The sequence below is a fragment of the Camelina sativa genome, chromosome 9 (assembly GCF_000633955.1).
Source record: "Camelina sativa cultivar DH55 chromosome 9, Cs, whole genome shotgun sequence".
Taxonomy (NCBI): domain Eukaryota; kingdom Viridiplantae; phylum Streptophyta; class Magnoliopsida; order Brassicales; family Brassicaceae; genus Camelina; species Camelina sativa.
Genome location: NC_025693.1, coordinates 35,271,705 through 35,284,520, shown reverse-complemented (window position 1 = coordinate 35,284,520; position 12,816 = coordinate 35,271,705). Strand labels below are relative to the sequence as shown.

Genomic DNA, 12,816 nt, shown 5'->3' with positions numbered 1-12,816 from the left:
AAATCAGAATACACAGAATATCAACAAGAAAAGAATAACAACAAAATAAATCCAGAAACCATAATTCACATAATTCGATAAAACAAGAATAATTCAGTGTTTCACAAAACACAACACACATAACTTGTAAGTTACACAAATGCCCTCAAATAGTAAAAGAACCAGGCTTATTTCCCGACCAGAAGAATCATCAAGCAACGGTCATTGTAAAAAAAAAAAGCATTAATAAAACATCAGTTTTCAACAGATAAAGGGAGCATTTGCATAGCCATCATGACAATACAAACCTGGCTGCTGAGTAAAACCTTGCTTCTTCAGTGACTTCCTTGCCCTAGTAACCATTTCCCTGTTCGATATCTCACCGTCCGTCTCCTCCAAAATCTTCTGTATGGCATTGCTCATGGCTCCATAAGCCTCAGTTGGTTTCCCAGCTGGAGTAGCATCCGCAGAGGTCTGATCAGTTTGGCAACCACTGATCAGTATCCCACTGTCTGGAAGCGGAACCGAACCTCTGGAGCCACCTGCATAAACCTCTTCTTTACTCCCAACATGTGTCTGCATCGCGGGTTTCACATAGTCTTCATCGTTAAGCTTCCCCTCAAGAAAACCTGAAGCCAACTTCCCAAGCATACCCATAAGCCCACCTTCTTCTCCATTACCTGATTGAAGCTTACCCAAGATCACTTTCATGAACTTCTTCACTTTTGGGCTCGAGTCATCACCAAAGGCATCAAAAAGACTTGGCCTGATTTTCCCAACTTCGATATTATCATTTCCTGTTTGCTGCTTGAGGATATCGATCAAAGTCTGAAGAGGAAGAGATTTGTCTTTGGCATGAATCCTTTCTCCATCCTCTAGCTCAATCTCCTTAGTCTCGATTTCTTCAGACTCATCTTCATGCTTCTTGCTCCCTCCAATGTGAAACCCTCGAGACTCAATGGCGCCTTCAACTTTGCTCCGCAAGAACTTCCTGAACCCAAATTTTGAAGAAGACTCTTCTTCCTCCTCGTCCTCTTTCTTAGTGCTCTCTCCAATCTGCTCCTTGGCTTCATCAATCAAACCACCACTGTGACAAGAATCTGAAACTATTGTCAATCTGCAACCTTGAGGAACTTGGTCAACCAGATCCCTGAAATCATCATCTGGCAAACAAGAAAACAATTACATCAGCCAAGTCAGATACCAAAAAGCTTTAATTTTGATCAATCTACAAAACAAGATCCTAACTTTTTCTACCAAAAAGCTTCGTTCTTTATCATCGGATCGGAGATCAGAAGATCAAAATTACAGATAAATCAGAAAAAGAACTGACCAGTAATGAGATTCATATCGCAAGGAACAATACACTCATCGTAGCCAGTGTCATCGTCTTCACCAGTCTCAGCGGGGAGCCTCGTACCGTGTCCACTGTAATGAACGACAAGAACGTCGCCAGAATTAGCAGATCCGACTAGATCCTTAAGAGCACGACGGATGTTTTTGCCAGTAGGCTGTGTAGAGGATTCATCGGTGTCGATGAGGACGGTGATGTCTTCCTCGGAGAAGCCGTACCGTTCGACGAGACATTTGTACATACGACGAACATCGTTGACGCATCCACGTAACTCCGCCTTGGTTCCTGGGTAATTGATTCCGATAAGCACCGCCTTTTTCGCCATTGAACAAAGATCTGATGGATTTAATTAAAAAAAACTCTGAATCTGATCGGTTTTATTATTATCTGTCTGTCAGCTATTGAAGAAGAAGAAGGAGCTTCTTGTTCCGACAAAAAGTTAAAAAGTGATCGCTCGTTCGTGTAATAATTTTATTTTGGGCTAAAAGGTTATTTTTTTTTATTCATTGATTTGATGAAGTTGGAATGTAGGATCTGACGTGGCATCGATTTTGTCACGTTATTATTTTACACGACTAGTCCACACAAATTGGCCAATAAAATAATGCCACATCATATGTTTTGTAATTAAAAAAGAAAGCTTTTCTCAAGTTAAATTCCATACAAAAACCACGATCTCTGTTCTCATCCTCATGAAGCCACGATCTTTTTCCTCAAAAATCTCTCACAAATTTTTAAAATTGGCCGATAAAATAATGTGCCACATCAGATCCAACACTCCATAGTCGCGATTCATATATGCAATTGATTGATTTGTTTAATAATTTATTAGAGAAGTTGAGGAAAAAGATCGTGGATCGTGGTTTTGTATGGATCTGCCGAATCGAGACTACAGTTTTTTTTTTGTGTTTCTTTGCTTTAACGAGAACCTCTCTATGTTTTTTTTTTTAACTTTTTGTGGGTCAAAGTCTCAAAGAGATCATAAATATGAATGATATATATATATAGTATGTGACTAATGTGAGATTGACCTTGGTCTTTACTTTTTGTTGGTCAAGTTGTAGTCAACCATATCTTCAATGCCATTAAAATTGGATGAAACTGTTGCAATTTTTGTTTATACTGTATATTTTTGGTATCAATGTTAAATTTATACCGATTCTACACAGCTATGTCTATCTGTAAACTTCTCTCAAAAACAATAACAATTTATAGTATCTTACTATTATTTAGAGGAAATTTGAGAAAATGTTTATAACATACCTAGAGGGCAGAGGCTAGAGGATACTGGAAGTATATTAACAGGCTAACGATTAACAAAGCCCAGGAACAACGAACACTTTGCCATACAAATTTAAAAAGAACCAATGGGAAATGGACAAAGACCAGTACTTGACATTTAAACCATAGTAGTTACAACAACAAATCACATAATTTATTCAACATGAATGCTTTTAGGAAATCTACAACCAAAAATACAATGGTCAACAAATAAAAGGAGCATTCACAAAACTATCACTGCAATATAGTCCTGGTCGTTGAGAAAACCCCTGTTTCTTAAGAAGCTTTCTCGCCTTCAAAACAAGTTCTTTGTATGTAATCTTACCCTTTGTCTCCTCAAGTATGATCTGTACAGCATTGGTGAACGCTCCATAGGCCATTTCAGGATGATCCTTAGGACTCGCGTCTGCAGAAGTTTGGTCAGTTTGGCAGCCGCTAATCAAAATCCCGTTATCCGCGAGAGAACCATCGCTTGCACCTGCATAGACCTCTTTCTTGTTCCCAACATGTGTCTGCATCGCGGGTTTCACATACTCTTCATCATCGTTTAGTTTGTGCTCAACAAACTCTTGAACTAGTTTCCCAATCAGTCCCAGTATCCCACCTTCACTTTTACCTTCTTGCAGCTTTGTTAGAAGCACGTTCATGAACTTCTTAATCTTTGGGGGATGCATCTTGTCCAAACACATTGAAAAGGGTTGGTCTGATTTTCCCAACTTCGATACTATCGTTACCTGTCTCTTGCTTGAGGATATCAATTAGAGTTTGTAGAGGCAGAGATTTGTTTACGACATGGACTTTTGCCCCATCTTCTAGTTCAATCTCTTTGGTCTTGCTTTCTTCTTTCTCATCTCTCTGGTGAGGAGTGTGGATCCCTCGAGTTTCCAATGCTTCTTCGACGGCTTCACGCATGAAGCCTTTGAATCCAAATCTTGAAGAGCCTCCAGATTCTTTCTTTGGATTCTTCTTCGTGCTATCTCCTATCTGCTCTTTAGCTTCATCGATGAGGCCACCACTGTGACAAGAGTCTGAGATGATTGTCATGTGTGCGTCCTTTGGTACCTTCTCCACAAGATCCCTGAATTCATCATCTGCCAATAGAATCACCAGAAGAAGCGTGAATCTGAAGCTACATATTAACAAAATAATAATATATCTTCCAACAAAAACAGGACAAGTAAAAAAAAAAGGACAACATCAAATATAATTACCGGTGATAAGATTCATATCACAAGGGACAATACATTCATCATAACCAGTATCATCATCTTCTCCAGTCTCAGCCGGCAACCTCGTCCCGTGTCCACTGTAATGGACGACGAGAACATCGCCGGATTTAGCCGATTCTACTAGATTCAACAACGCCTTTCGAATATTCTTCCCGGTAGGTTTGGTGAAAGACTCGTCAGTATCGATCAGCTGAGTGATGTTTCTCTCGGAGAATCCGAACCGGTCGACAAGGCATTTGTGCACCCTCCTAACATCGTTGACGCAACCCCGTAGCTCCGCCTTGGTTCCAGGGTAATTGATTCCAATCAACACAGCTTTCTTCGTCATTTTTGATGATAGTATCTCAAAAGTTCTGCTGCGTAACAATTTTTTTTTGTTTTTGTTTTGATTGTGAGCGTTACATTTGGTCCTTCATCCTTTTATACTAATGTTTATTACTTTAAAATTAAAGAAACCTTGATAAGGTTGCCAGAAAGACAAAAGAGCCACTAATAAATATTTTGTTGAATTTAATTAGTCATAATTTTTTCCTTTCCATTAAAATTAGTACTATATATTAATTTAATTAATAATGTTGCCAAAAAAGACAAAAGAGCCTCTAATAAATTATTTTGATGTTGAATGGTCTATAATTTTTTTTTAATCAGTCATAATTTCGTTTCCAAATATAGTATGTTTGAATAAATTATTAGTCTTATAGTTATTTTATTGAAATCAATCATTCAATATAATCAAGGATTAATCAAAATAATCAAAATATAGCCGTTTGAAGAAGAGACGTCTATCTATGGCTTGTCCTTATTTCCAACCAAAGCTAAGACGTACAAAACTTGTATAGATTGTGAGAATGAGAATGGCAAAAATTTTACGCATCGCACATAACCCAAATAATTTACGCAAATGTCGCTTGTTATTGTTTATAGCCACTCCTGAAGCCGCAAACAATCCCACGTTATATATAATCTATAACATTAATAAATTTAATGATAAAATTAATCATCGCATTCGTCGCACATCGCTTTTTTTATTGCCAATACAATCGTATGGATCAAGCTAGGTTTTACAAAAATCAGTGAAAATATTTGTCAAAAATAGAACTCCATAACCAATGTCTGAGAAGCAGCTCTGTAGTCATTTTGTGATTTTCTTTATTTTTTGGGGCGGTGGCTTGATATATATGTTACCTCATCGGTTTCCAAACAAAAGAATTGGGAAAACTTCATAACCATTGAACAAACAAACAATACTTGACATATAAATATTCAAATCAATGTTACAACAAACACACAGATCATAAAACTTATTCCACACGAAACCAAATCAACAAACAACGCAAAACCTCCCCAACTTGTTTATCAACATATAAATTGAGAATTGACATAAGCATCATTGCAATACAGTCCCGGTCGTTGATCAAAGCCCTGTTTTTTGAGAAGCTTCCTAGCCTTCAACACAAGATCTTTGTTGCTAATCTTACCTTTAGTCTCCTTAAGTATGATCTGTATAGCATTAGTGAGTGCTCCATAAGCCAATTCAGGGTGACCTGGTGGGCTTGCGTCTGCAGAAGTTTGATCAGTTTGGCAACCACTGATCAGTATACCATTATCAGGAAGTGCACCATTGATAGCACCTGCATACACCTCTTGGATCGCGGGTTTCACATCGTCGTTAAGCTTCTGCTCAAGAAATTCTTGAGCTAGATTCTCAATTGATCCCAATATCTCACCTGAAACAGCTTGACTAGTAGTAATAGTCTCTTGTAGGTTGCTTAGAATCACATTCATGAACTTCTTCACCTTCGGGCTTGAATCTTCTCCAAACATCTCGAAAAGGGTTGTTCTGATCTTCCCGACTTCGATATTATCGTTGCCTGTTTCTTGCTTCAGCATATCAATCAAAGTCTCCAATGGCAGAGATCTGCTTCCCACTTCATTTATCTCTGCTTCTGTCTCCTTGTTGATTGTTGAAGAGCCTCCACAGTCTTTATCCTTCTTCTTTGTGCTCTCTCCTATCTGCTCTTTGGCTTCATCTATTAGACCGCCACTGTGGCAAGAGTCAGATATGATTGTAATGGGACAATCCTTTGGCACCATATCCACAAGATCCCTGAAATCATCATCTGTAAACAGAGTCCCCATAAAAAGATTAATATCAAAGGTTAGCAAAATCTTAGCATCTTAATTCAAATCCTATTCACATATATTAATAGCACAATGGCCCCCAATTTTTTCACATAATCCACCAGTTCTCAACACATAAATTTCCGGTTTGTGTTAACATGAGAGCAAAAAGTAAAATTTTCACATTTCTAATATCAAATATATTATTTTGTTTCATAACTTTAGGATATTAAGTTCATAACTTGGTGAACATGCTTAGAATTGTGCCTTAATTATAAAATATAATAAATGTAAACGTGAAAAAAAAAAAAAAAAATCAAGCAAATTAAATTGGTAAAGGAAAAGTTCAAATTCTTACGTAAACATGAAAAATTAAAAGTCAACGTGCATAGTCTATTTTTTATTTTATTTTTCACTTACCGGTGATGAGATTCATATCGGAAGGAACAATACACTCATCGTAACCAGTATCATCCTCTTCTCCAGTTTCCGCGGGCAACCTAGTCCCGTGTCCACTGTAATGGACGAAAAGAACATCACCCGGTTTAGCCGGTTCAACGAGATCCAACAACGCCTGTCTGATGTTCTTACCGGTCGGTTTGATCGAAGAACTATCAGTATCGATCAACATTTTGATGTTCTTCTCGGGGAATCCATACCGTTCGACGAGGCTTATATGCATCCGACGGACGTCGTTGACGCAGCCTCGTAGCTCTGCCTTCGTTCCCACGTAGTTGATCCCAATCAGTAAAGCTTTCTTGGCCATTGATGATATATTTCAAAACTATGCTTGACAGTTTTTTTTTCTGATCCTTAGATGATTCATCCTTCATGGGTTTTATAATCATCTTTATTATTTAACTAATGACCCCTATTGTTTTTTTTGTATGACTTTTTTTCTGTCGCGTTTTTGTATGACATAAAAATAAAAATAATAATGATAATAATTTCGAAATTGGAAAATTATAAGCTCTGGTTTTATCAATATCTTTCTTTAAATTTCAGATAATTGATATTTTATTAGTCAAAGTTAATACAAACTTGTATACGAATGTAAATAGTTTATATTCATTTTGGTTGCATATCAAGTTTATAAATTTGAATAACCATATATCAAACAACCTAACTTGAACACAAACGTCAGATATAAGTAACAATTTCTACTTGAAAACGTACGAAACTTCGTTAGCTTATAAGAAATAGTCATAATTTTTCCGGACTATCATTTTGAAATATTATGAAAAGGATAATTGTTAATTTGTTTTATTCATAGTTTAATCTCTTTCTTGAGAGCGCAAACAATCTCACGTTATAAGCAGTAAGCACGTCGCTTTGCTGAGCTAATCAGCCAATTATTATGGCTTGATTCCTTCTAATCTTTAGTCAACTGGACAAAGTCTCCTAGGTCTTAGTTAGATTCCTTGTATAAGAAGTCTGATGGAACTTGCACACAAACTAGTTTTTATCTAATTATCTTCATAAAAAATGCTTACATTCTAACAATACAAAAGTATTTTAATCCATCTATCCCTGTTTCGAATAAATGTACACGTTTTATATTTCTACTAATGAAGCTAATTATCTTCCTTGCTTTGAAAAGTTTTAAACATTATTCTACACTATTAAAAAGATATTAAAATTTAAACACCACTTGCTGATATTCACACTAGAACGAAAAAAAAAAAAAAACACATTGTTCAATTTAAGAACAAAATAAACATACTTAAGAACAAAAATCATTTCAATAAATCAATAGTTACTTCATAAGATTACATACTTTTTATCTTGTCCACTAGAATCCACAACATAATCTTGAGTGAAAGAAGAATCTCTAATCAATCAACACACCATAGTTAATTAGCATATAAATGGAGCATTCACAAAACGGTCATTACAGTACAATCCTGGTCTCTGAGTAAACTTCTGTTTCTTCAGAATCTCTCTTACCCTCAATACCATTTCCTTGTTCGTAACCTTATCTTTACCGGTCTCCGACAAAACCATTTGGATAGCGTTACTAAACGCTCCAAACGCTCCCTTCTTCTTAACATCTGCTGATGTCTCATCTGTTTGACATCCACTCAACAGAATCCCTCGGTCTGGATACAATCCGTTGCTTGACCCTCCTCCATAAATCTCACGGTCGCTCTTCACATGTGCCTCCATTGCGGGTTTCACGTAGTATTCATCGTTCAGCTTATCTTCTATATATCCACGAGCACTTTCTTCGATCTTACCAAGTAACGTACCTTCCCTTAGCTTTGTGAGAATCACTTTCATGAACTTCTTAATCTTAGGGCTCGAATCTTCACCAAAGGCATCAAAAAGAGTCGGTCTGATTTTACCAATCTCGATATTGTCTTGCCCAGTTTGTTGTTTGAGAAGTGCGATGAACCTCTCCAACGGCAGATACCTTGATTTGACAACTCCATCACTCTCTACTACTTCTTCTGCGATCTCGTCCGTTTCTACATGTGAACTTCCGATACCACAAAACGCAAGCAGTTTCACAAAAACGCTATGCAAACAGTTCCCAAAGTCGAACGCAAAAGAAGAAACTTCTGGTTCTCGATCTGGCTTCGTCGTGGTACTCTCCCCGATCTGCTCCTTAGCTTCATCGATGAGTCCGCCGCTGTGACAAGAATCTGATACAATCGTTATCTGACACCCCTCTGGAACTTGTTCCACTAAACTCCTGAAATCATCATCTGCAATGCAACACACAAAACAGCTTCGATATCAACCAAACAAAAAAACACAATCCCCATCACTTCTATCAGCGTACATATCAACATAATTCAAAACTAGCCCTAAACAGAGCACTCTTGTTTTTTCATCATGTATGTAACCAAGAAATACTAATTACCGAATACAGTATCGATCTACTTACCAGGGATTGGGTTTAAGTCGGAAGGAACGATACACTCGTCAAAACCTGTATCATCTTCTTCCCCTGTTTCCGGTGGGACCCTCGTGCCGTGTCCACTGTAATGTACGAATAACACGTCACCGGACTTTGCTGAACTTACTAGCTCCAACAAAGCCTGACGGATGTTCTTCCCGGTGGGTTGAGTGTAAGATTTGTCGGTGTCGATCAGCATCGTGATATCTTCCACAGCGAAACCGAACCGGTCAAGGAGGCACTTATGCATCCGACGGGCGTCGTTGACGCAGCCTTGTAGCTCCTCTGCGGTGCCTGGGTAGTTGATTCCTATCAGTACCGCTCTCTTCACCATTCTTGCAACCTTCAAGAGTTCTTTCTTGAGATTTGTGATCAACACTATCATTAAATATGATAACTACTAGTACTAAACAAAACATTATTGGGTCGTTGTTAGTGGACTAGCTTTATGTTTCTTTAATGACGTTGCCTGGCACGTGAACATTGTCGTCTTATTTTTTTTATTTTGTGCTAAAATCGACTTATTTATTTAAAAATATAAAATAAAGCGCCGTCTGTGGGGATCGAACCCACGGCCACGTGGTTAAAAGCCACGCGCTCTACCACTGAGCTAAGACGGCTGAACGATTAAGAACTCGTAATTATGTATTAAAACGAGTTTTGATCACCATGTATTAAGATTCTCTTGCAATTAGTTTTTCAAGTAGCAAAAGTGACCTTCAATGAGCTTATAAATATAGTCATCTAGTGCTTATCTGTGAAAAGATCATGAGATCAAATAAAATAATTGCTTGTACTTGTAATAACTCAAGTTTGCAAAAGTACCTAAGTGATGATGATTTGTAAGGCCAAGTAATCATGATCGTGATCCAATGATGGATGTCTTTTTGGAGTACTTGACGTCCAACATATGATATGAATCTATACACACAGTTATAGGAAAGCCAATGAATGAAATCTGCCTGAACACTAATCACCTTTTGCGATGAGTATCAAATCGATACAACTTTTTACTCAAACGATGTGTCATGTGTACCTTGAGGCTGATACGATTCAAACTGAACACTTTCCATTCAAATAAAACTTACAACAAACAATATAAATTACAAAAAATACAAAAAAAAAGAAAAATTACACAAATACTTGTTCAGCACCAAAGTCCAAATGTTGTAAAAGGAAAGTACAAACATAACAGTTATTTTTCAGCATACGAATGGAGCATTCACGTAACAATCACTGCAATACAACCCCGGTCGTTGAGGATACCCTTGTTTCTCAAGTAACTTCCTGGACTTCAAAACCAGATCTTTGTAACTGATCTTACCCTTTGTCTCAGCAAGTATAGTATGTATGGAATTAGTGAATGCTCCATAAGCTTTTTCTTTGGAGGCTACATCTGCAGAAAACTGATCAGTTTGGCACCCACTAAGTAGAATACCGTGGTTCCCAAGCTCCCCATTACATGCTCCTGCATAGACCTCTTTCTTGCTCCCTACTTGTGTTTGGATCGCGGGTTTCAAAAACTCTTCATCATTCAGCTTCTCAGTCAAAAAATCTGTTGCTAGCTTTCCAATATTTCCCAACATTAAACCTTCACCAATACTCTCCTGCAAGTTGCTTAGAATCACCTTGATGAACTTTTTCACTTTTGGGGATGCATCATCTCCAAACACATCGAAAAGTGTCGCCCTAATGTTCCCCACTTCGATATCATCTTTTCCTGTAGCTTGCTTCAACATATTGATAGAAGTCTCCAGTGGTAGAAATCTGTTTCTGGTATTGCTTATGTTTTCACCATCTCTCTGTTCTGTCTTGGTAGATGTTTCTTCTTTTACTACAACACGTTTGGAACTAAAAAGTCCAAAGGGGCATTTGAATACTTTCTTGGGTTTCTTTTTAAAGCTCTCTCCTATTTGCTCCTTGGCTGAGTCAATGAGACCACCACTATGACAAGAGTCGGAGACAAACGTAAATGAGCAGCCTTTGGGCACCTTATCCACAATTTCTCTGATATCATCATCTGAGAACAGAACCAACCATAACACACAAGAGAAATTAATAAACCTGTAATAAGGCAAAACGTACTAATATATCTATTTTCAGTTACGTACCGGTGATGTAATTGTGATCGGAGGGAACAATACACTCGTCAAACTCAGTATCATCGTCTTCACCGGTCTCTGGCGGCAACCTCGTACCGTGTCCACTGTAATGAACAAAAAGGACATCACCAGATTTTGCTGTTTCAACAAGATCTGAAAACGCCTGTCGGATGTTCTTGCCAGTGGGTTGGATTTTAGACTTGTCAGTATCAATCAGCTCAGTGATGTTCTCCTCCGGGAATCCGAACAGTTCCACAAGTGATTTGTGCGTCCGCGTAACGTCATTGATACAGCCCAGTAGCTCTCCTTCGGTTCCAGGATAATTGATACCTATCAATATTGCTTTCTTCACCATTGCTTCAACACCCTATAAGATGTGGGCTGCATCCATAACCATGATGTTATTATAAGCAATTTTTGAATCTAATCAAGTTTTCTTTATTGATCACGTTGAATGAGTGACTGATTTATTTTGTAATTATTGTCAAGCTGTCACAAAAATACTGTCTAAAATATAACATTATTGGGTGTTGTTGCTGGACCTTTTGGTTTTTCTCAATATAAACTATATAGTCCCGGGATGATTAATTGATGTATTATCGATATTCTCGTTGAAATATTGGTAGCCGCGCTGTACTTGGGCGAAATCATGTGGGCGATTAATTGATCTATTTTTAAAATTCATAACTAAATCACGTGTTCATATAATTAATCTACAAGCTTGTATTATAGTAAATCTTCTTTTTTGTTTTTAATTGATTGTATAAGTGGGGGTTATTGGTTTAAGATTTGAATAGAGTTTTAAAGATTTTAAATGTTATGTAGAATTTGTTGTTATTAGATCAAAATTTTTAAACTCTGTTAAAGTTTAATGTTATTAATTGTGATTGGTAAAAAATCATTTAAAATCTTAACAAATCTGGATTATTGGATTCAAACTTTTATAAGATCATTAAAAGTTTTGTGTTATTTCAATTACAACAAAAGAATCTAAGTGGGGGTTATTGGTTTAAGATTTGAAAAGAGTTTTAAAGACTTTAAATGTTATGTAGAATCTGTTGTTATTAGATCAATATTTTGTTAAACTCTGTTAAAATTTAGTGTTATTAGTTTGTGATTTGTAAAAAGTCATTTAAAATCTTAACAAATCTGAGTTATTGGATTCAGACTTTTATAAAATCATTAAAAATTTTGTGTTATTCAATTAAAACAAAAGAATCTAGAATTGTTAATGAGTTCAATTATTATGCTATTGGTTCAAGATTTTAGACACTTTCTTTACAAAATAAAGTCATGGAAAGTATCATAAAAATACAGGAATTGTTTGGAGGATTTTACAAGATTTTAGAAAACTAATCAACAAAACTCTAAATTGGCTTTACCTACCCATGTTATGTCGTTGGCTTTACCTACCCATGTTATGTCGTGTTTTAAGCTTCCTCAGGAACTAACATCTAAATTGACAAGTGCAATTTCCACTTTCTGGTGGAAATCAAATGATAAAGCTCGTGGTATGCATTGGGTTGCGTGGGATAAATTATGTGCAGATAAAGCTGAAGGGGGACTGGGTTTCCGAGCTCTAGAACAATTTAATGAGGCTATGTTGGCCAAACAATTTTGGCGTCTCATTCACTACCCACAGTCTTTAATGGCTCGGGTGATGAAAAGTCGATATTTCAGGAACAAACACCCTCTTATGGCACAAAAACCATATAATCCGTCCTTTGCTTGGAGAAGTATTTATTCCATTAAGGGTTTGGTGGAGCAGGGGGCTCGTTGGGCGGTAGGCTCTGGCCATTCCATTTCGGTTTGGCGAGATCCATGGATACCGGATGTTTGCCCTAGACC

The 12,816-nt window shown here is 37.1% G+C and overlaps 5 protein-coding genes and 1 non-coding gene across 6 annotated transcripts; all 6 read right to left on the bottom strand.

Annotated features, from left to right (window-relative positions):
- On the bottom strand, positions 49 to 1,796 carry LOC104714225 (metacaspase-4-like). Its single transcript, XM_010431515.2, has 2 exons — positions 1,313 to 1,796; positions 49 to 1,142 (listed from the first exon to the last, which is right to left on the bottom strand). The coding sequence occupies exons 1-2, from the start codon at positions 1,656 to 1,658 to the stop codon at positions 241 to 243; spliced, it is 1,248 nt and encodes a 415-aa protein (XP_010429817.1). The 5' UTR covers positions 1,659 to 1,796; the 3' UTR covers positions 49 to 240.
- Positions 2,709 to 4,255, bottom strand: LOC104714223 (metacaspase-5-like). The gene is given in 3 exon segments (XM_010431512.2): positions 2,709 to 3,279; positions 3,281 to 3,705; positions 3,826 to 4,255. Coding segments are annotated over 3 exon segments (1,233 nt in total). The 5' UTR covers positions 4,172 to 4,255; the 3' UTR covers positions 2,709 to 2,817.
- Positions 5,073 to 6,767, bottom strand: LOC104714222 (metacaspase-6). The gene is made up of 2 exons (XM_010431511.1): positions 6,385 to 6,767; positions 5,073 to 5,963 (listed from the first exon to the last, which is right to left on the bottom strand). The coding sequence occupies exons 1-2, from the start codon at positions 6,728 to 6,730 to the stop codon at positions 5,200 to 5,202; spliced, it is 1,110 nt and encodes a 369-aa protein (XP_010429813.1). The 5' UTR covers positions 6,731 to 6,767; the 3' UTR covers positions 5,073 to 5,199.
- LOC104714220 (metacaspase-7-like) lies at positions 7,720 to 9,250 on the bottom strand. Its single transcript, XM_010431510.1, has 2 exons — positions 8,855 to 9,250; positions 7,720 to 8,672 (listed from the first exon to the last, which is right to left on the bottom strand). The coding sequence occupies exons 1-2, from the start codon at positions 9,198 to 9,200 to the stop codon at positions 7,822 to 7,824; spliced, it is 1,197 nt and encodes a 398-aa protein (XP_010429812.1). The 5' UTR covers positions 9,201 to 9,250; the 3' UTR covers positions 7,720 to 7,821.
- Positions 9,415 to 9,486, bottom strand: TRNAK-UUU. Its single transcript has one exon. It is a non-coding gene; the product is annotated as a tRNA-Lys (tRNA).
- Positions 9,914 to 11,474, bottom strand: LOC104714219 (metacaspase-5-like). The gene is made up of 2 exons (XM_010431509.1): positions 10,978 to 11,474; positions 9,914 to 10,886 (listed from the first exon to the last, which is right to left on the bottom strand). The coding sequence occupies exons 1-2, from the start codon at positions 11,321 to 11,323 to the stop codon at positions 10,069 to 10,071; spliced, it is 1,164 nt and encodes a 387-aa protein (XP_010429811.1). The 5' UTR covers positions 11,324 to 11,474; the 3' UTR covers positions 9,914 to 10,068.

Excerpts from the sequence above, each read along its gene's own strand:
- LOC104714225 (XM_010431515.2), bottom strand. The coding sequence starts at position 1,658 with ATGGCGAAAAAGGCGGTGCTTATCGGAATCAATTACCCAGGAACCAAG. Across the intron at positions 1,143-1,312 it reads CGATATGAATCTCATTACTG|ATGATGATTTCAGGGATCTG; the intron begins GTCAGTTCTTTT and ends CTTGTTTGCCAG.
- LOC104714220 (XM_010431510.1), bottom strand. The coding sequence starts at position 9,200 with ATGGTGAAGAGAGCGGTACTGATAGGAATCAACTACCCAGGCACCGCA. Across the intron at positions 8,673-8,854 it reads CGACTTAAACCCAATCCCTG|ATGATGATTTCAGGAGTTTA; the intron begins GTAAGTAGATCG and ends GTTGCATTGCAG.
- LOC104714222 (XM_010431511.1), bottom strand. The coding sequence starts at position 6,730 with ATGGCCAAGAAAGCTTTACTGATTGGGATCAACTACGTGGGAACGAAG. Across the intron at positions 5,964-6,384 it reads CGATATGAATCTCATCACCG|ATGATGATTTCAGGGATCTT; the intron begins GTAAGTGAAAAA and ends CTCTGTTTACAG.
- LOC104714219 (XM_010431509.1), bottom strand. The coding sequence starts at position 11,323 with ATGGTGAAGAAAGCAATATTGATAGGTATCAATTATCCTGGAACCGAA. Across the intron at positions 10,887-10,977 it reads CGATCACAATTACATCACCG|ATGATGATATCAGAGAAATT; the intron begins GTACGTAACTGA and ends TTCTGTTCTCAG.